This window comes from Microtus ochrogaster (assembly GCF_000317375.1).
Source record: "Microtus ochrogaster isolate Prairie Vole_2 chromosome 14 unlocalized genomic scaffold, MicOch1.0 chr14_random_1, whole genome shotgun sequence".
NCBI lineage: Eukaryota > Metazoa > Chordata > Mammalia > Rodentia > Cricetidae > Microtus > Microtus ochrogaster.
In genome coordinates, this window is record NW_004949096.1 from 27,695,708 (window position 1) to 27,701,296 (window position 5,589).

The following is a 5,589-nucleotide window of genomic DNA, read 5'->3' on the forward strand; positions in this document are numbered from 1 at the left end:
GAGCGAGTTTCAGGACAGGCTCCAAAGCCACAGAGAAACCCTGTCTCGAAAAACTAAAAAAAAAAACAAAAAAAAAAACAAACAAATCTGCCATTAAAGGCCAATGGCAGGAACATGAAAAAGGACAGTAATTTTAGTCTTAATTTTTGTAGGAAAACCAAACGAGAGACCAGGATGTAACCCATGGCAGAGCATTTGCTGGCACACGGGAGGTCCTGGGTTGATCCCCAGTAGGAAGAAGCAGGAGAAAATAACAACCCCCTAAACAAACAAGACTAGAGTAAGAGAAAATTACTACTGCACCATGGGCCCTTCCAGGGCAGTGAGCTGTGGCATCTCAGACAATGGGAAGCACTCCCAAGGGCTACATTCCACAAATGTGCCAGTGATAGCCCTACGTGCCCTGAAGACCAAGCCCCTCCTCAGATCATAGACTCAAACACGGCTGCAGCTGAACCAGACTGCCAGGACAATGGGATGGCAGCTGACACTCTGTCTGCCCTTGGAAGTTTTAGAACCCTGGTCTGAGTGACAAACCTCAATAAGCTCATGTTCTCCATCTGAGAAAGAGAACCCCAGTCACAGGATTATCCTGAGGATTAGGTAAGCAAACACCGCTAAGGTGCTTAGCACAGTATCAGGGGAAGAAAGTGAACGGTACCTAGTGTTACAAGGTGTGCCTGCGAAAGAGACCAATCTGCTTGGGAGGACCCTGAATGGCTCATGTTCTAGTCAGGAGAAACATCAGCCTCTGAGTCTCACGGGCTAGCGGCATCACTGGCACCAGCAGTGCATAAAGGAAAAGGCTGCCACCAACAGATCACTCTGTCCTTGGGGCCAAAGTTTACCAAGGAGCTGTGACTAGCTTGAGTGACAGCCTGCTGCTGTCACCTCATGGTAAGTCCTATCATCAGATCTGCTGGGCACCTGTCACCTCCCCACTGCACGGAAGGCTGCAAGGGAGCGTGGGCCAGACTGCCCTGTGAGGAAAGTGACGCCTCGGGCGAGGATGGCATAACAGCCTACAGACTGGCCACACCCTGCTCAGCCACTGTAGGAAAGACGTGAAGTTGTAAAATAATGCTTAGCCCTAGTGATGACACACAAAAATGCCCATAAAAATGATGTAAAAAGAAAAAAGCCCTGGGCTGGAGAGACAACTTAGCAAGGAAGAGCACTTGCTGCTCTTGGGGAGGACCCAAGTTCGGTTCCCAGAACACACATGGCTGCTTAACAACCCTTTGTAACTCTGGTTCTAGGGAGATCTGGTGCCCAGTCCTGACCTCTGCAGGCCCCAGTCTCATAAGTAGTGCAAATATATACATAAAGGAAAATAATATAAGATAGTCAACTCAGAAAAATAAAGATGTACACCAGAACAACTGCTGGCATCCCTATTCGTCCGAATGGCATAAACGGGGAAGCTGTTTCCATTCAGTCATACCCCTACTTTTATTTAAAAGTTATTTATGGCACCTTGGTTTGGATTGTGATAAACAATCTTTTGACAAGTACAATGCAGCTGCAGCTACCGCTGCCTCCAGGAGAGACACTCACCCTCCTTCACTCTCGGCGTCTGTGAGTGCAGCCCCTGAGGAGGCGGTGAAGTAGATGGAGCTGGAGCCGGTGGAGTCGCTCCTCTCCCTGGCAAAAGGGAACCGGCGCCGCCGAGCCACTCTCTGGTTCTCTTCTATATGCGATCTGGAAAGCAGGCCATGTCCCAGAAGGCATATCAGGACCCATACAGCCTGTCTTTCCCTCACTTTTCCCTCACTCCTCCCTCACTGAAGGACCAAGGAAGGAGAAAATTCTGGGTCTTTACTCTCAGGAGAACAAAGGAGCCACCTGTTTGGCAGACTAAATTGGGAAGAACAAAGAGGTTGCACTGCTACCATAGACCAAAGGGCGCACAGGCAGCAGGGCACTTGGGAAAGGGAGGGAACCCGATATGCCGCTTCTTCCACATTGGTTAACAGCTATAAAATGGGCTTGTTCCTTAGAGAGACCAGAAAAGGCAGAACACGGGCCAGCTGAAAAAGTTGTAGGTGCCAGGAAAAGACGAGGGCTTGGGGAAGGCAAGAGAAGACAGGTCACTCACCGGACCGCCCCAACAATCTCCCCGGCCAGCCCTTGCAGGCTGCTCCGAAGATCCTCCACCTCCCGCCGCAGTGCCATAAGACTGGTCAGCACAAAGTCCAGGCGGTCCAGCACCTTCTCCTGCCCCTCCTGTGGGATGCTCGGCAGCACGGCAGCATCTCCAGCTTCACCTGGGATGGCCCGCAACTGCATTACTGGAGCAAGTGGAACAGGAGACAGAAACACGGGGGGGGGGGGCAAAAAACAAAAACAAATAAAAACCCTCAGACCGAGAATTGTAGAGCGTTTGCTTCTCTTGCCCTGCTTTGTTTTCAGGTAGGGTCTATGCAGTCCCAGCTGTCCTGGAACTCACTATGTAGACCAGGCAGAGATCTACCTGCCTCTGCCTCCTGAGCTCTGAGTCTGAAAGCATGCAAAACTATGCTGGGCCATTTGCTTCTCCTGGCAATTTACAGAGGAGAATCTGGGCCTCTGAGAGTATACATTTCACAGCTAAGTCATAGTACAAGTTCAAGTCACTATCCAGAAGAAAGAAAGAACGAAAGAAAGAAAGAAAGAAAGAAAGAAAGAAAGAAAAGTCCAGTCTAGACCAACAAAATGACTGACAGGTAAAAGTAATTGCTGCAAAGGCTGACGACCTAAGTTCAGTGCCCAAGTCCCACACGGTGAGGGACTTAGAACTTTTAAAACGCAGCAAATAATGTCAAATGCCTGCAAGGGTGTGGTACTTAGAAGGCAGGACAGCTGCTCTGCTAGAAAAAAAAAACCTTCAGCCAGGAGTGGTTGCAGAAGAGAAGGATCAGGGGTTCAAAACCAACCTCAGCTACAAAGTGTTAGAGGCTAGCCTGAGCTATGTGAAGCCCTATCTAAAAAATACAAAAAGAAAAACATTGTTTCTGGCCTTATAGTGCCAAATACCAAACAGTCAATACCAATTACACAGTAAAACAAAAATTGGGTTTGTTCAAATTCTGATCACACAATGAATAGTAAACTGCCTCTCTTGAGGCCATAATTAGTGTTATCAGAGAAGAGCAAAAAGAAAATGGGCAGTCACTAAGAAAAGGTCCATAGAGGGGGAAAAAACTGGCCAAACTCCATGAGAAAAACACTGTTAACAAGCTCAATCTGCTCACACTAAACTTTGGTGAAATTTAGGAACTCGGTAGCCATTTAAAGCAGCTGAACTGGAATATGAATTAGGGAAGAACTCAAGAAGCAGGGCTCACAGAGCAGACATGCATATATCCCTTGGTAAAGGGAATCTAGTAGCAACCTAGGCCAGCAGTGCTCAAGGCACAGCAAGGAAGACATCTAGAATGTGTCTGCTTCCTCCCAAGCTCAGGGGAGAACAGACCACTATTAAGGAATCACAAATGAGCCAAGCGCAAGGGCAAAAGACAGGGCACTGGCCATGCCACGTTACCACCACGCTATCAAACGCTGACAGCTGCAATCTAGGGTGATAAGTCAGGGAACACTCTCGAAGCACTGACATTTCCAGCTAGCAGGGAAGAAGAGGATCTGTGACTACACCGGTGGTTAGAGGAAAGCATTTTCGATCAACACGAAATGAGAAGATCTAAGCTTCTGTTACCCAAATAAGGGGCAGAGATCCGAAGGCCTAAATGCTTCGCTCAAATGAGTTAACCTGAAGGTTTTTTACAAAATGGAACTCGTTTCATCTGTTACTGCTGGCTCTCAGCCACTCGGCTTCGGTTGCACGAGTGTGCTCTCAGACCACATTGTGGAAAGTACACTAGACCGGATGACCAGGTCCAGCTTTTCCACTTACTCTGTAACAACCTTGGGAAAGTTACACAATCCCTCTGAATTTTCCTTCATAAAAATAATTTTAAAAACTTGGATTATTCTCCTCATGTCCTTCACATTTGAATCCATAATTTGATAGGCAAGCTTTCAGAGCTTTCTCTCCTACGAAAGGATTCCCTCTTCCTTCTTTCAGACTCTTCCTCCGTCTATCCCACCCCTTACCCAACACTACGCAAATGCCCTTGGTACACATTCATGAGTGTGACCAGAACTAAAAGTGAAAGCTACACAGTCTTCTTTCCCGGCAGAGGAAAGAGTAAGGCTTTCCTAAAAGAGTGAAACTCGGCCCTTCTACTGGCCGGTTCACCTACTCTGCCAACGACAGCCCAGGCCCCAGGGTCATCAGTAAGTAATGACCTGTGCTCTTACCCTGGCGTCCGCGCTCTGAAGCCTGCGCATGGTCCAGGGAATTGGGCAGACTGTGGCTCCGGCCACGGCTCTGGGCCCTTTTCCATCGCTGGCTGTAAAGGATGCACAGGAATCCAAGGCCGGCGGCAGTACCAAATAACAGTCCCAATCCGGCGCGGCTGCCACCCAAGGCCCCCAGTCTAGACATAGTGCCCCTGCAGGCGGCGTAAAAATCAGGGGGGGAAAAGGGTGGATGGGGGAGCGAACCGAGAGGGAGAGAGTCATTAGCCTGGTCCTCCACCCCGTTGGCAGAACCCGTTGCCCACAGCCTCACCCAAGTCTGGCCCCTCCGGTGCCGCAGCTCCCCGGCGCAGACAGGCGCCCTGCCAGGTGGCAGCAGCTCCGGTCCGACGCGCCCCTGGCACAGCTCCGCCCTGCACTGCACGTGGCAGTCTCCCGGCGCCCCCCGAAATCACTCTGGAGAACAACTCAGACCCTTACCCGGCCGCCAGCCACCATAGCAGCAGCAGCCACACCGGCCTCACGCTGTCAATGATCGTGACGTCCTTAACCAGCGCCACCTGCTCGGCGCGCTGGGCGAATGCGCGTGGAGATGACGCAGGCTCCGCCTCCCACCGGGGCTCGAGGGGGCGGGGCCACAGCTGCGGTCGGGCTGTGCACCTGTGCGGGAGCCCTAGGCTGTTGAGGCTAGGGAGTGGCAAAGTGTCCTGGGTGATCCCTCGGTAGTCCCCAGAATGTCTCCGCAAATCTCACGCAGCCCATACCTGGGAGATGCCGCCCTCCACGCCCCCTAACACTGTCTTTATTTCGGGCTGATTTAGTTGTTTACGGATTTTCTATTCAAACCATTTGCTAAAACCTAAACAACAAGGCCATTACCAGATGAAATTTGAGCAGGTCAGTTGCTGGTTATTCGTAAAACGTCCCTAAATCGCCGGGACATGACTTCTGCCAGCTGACAAAAACCCGTCTCGGGCTACGGAGGCTGCAGCAGGAGGATAACTGGGAGTTCAGAGCTAGCCAGGATTACATAGTGAATCCCTGTCTTAAAAATATTTTGGAAGGCCGGGCGATGGTGGCGCATGCCTTTAATCCCAGCACTCGGGAGGCAGAGGCAGGCGGATCTCTGTGAGTTCTAGACCAGCCTGGTCTACAGAGCTAGATTCCAGGACAGGCTCCAAAGCCACAGAGAAACCCTGTCTCGAAAAACCAAAAAAAAAAAAAAAAAAAAAAAAAAAAAAAAAAATTTGGAAAATCCGGGCGTGGTGGTGCACTCCTATAATCCCAGCA

The 5,589-nt window shown here is 50.3% G+C and overlaps 1 protein-coding gene across 2 annotated transcripts in view; it reads right to left on the minus strand.

The window, feature by feature from the left end:
* The window catches only part of Rmdn3 (regulator of microtubule dynamics 3), a 21,582-nt gene extending 16,736 nt beyond the window's left edge, over positions 1-4,846 (minus strand). Inside the window, exons 1-4 of one of the 2 annotated variants that reach the window (XM_005364259.3) lie at positions 4,780-4,846; positions 4,300-4,493; positions 2,099-2,291; positions 1,558-1,701 (exon numbers count right to left, since the gene is read on the minus strand). In XM_005364259.3, coding sequence (XP_005364316.1) covers positions 1,558-1,701; positions 2,099-2,291; positions 4,300-4,486 — 524 coding nt within the window. In that variant the 5' untranslated portion in view covers positions 4,487-4,493; positions 4,780-4,846. The other variant, XM_013352761.2, reaches the window with a different exon arrangement.
* Between the last annotated feature and the right edge of the window lie 743 nt (positions 4,847-5,589).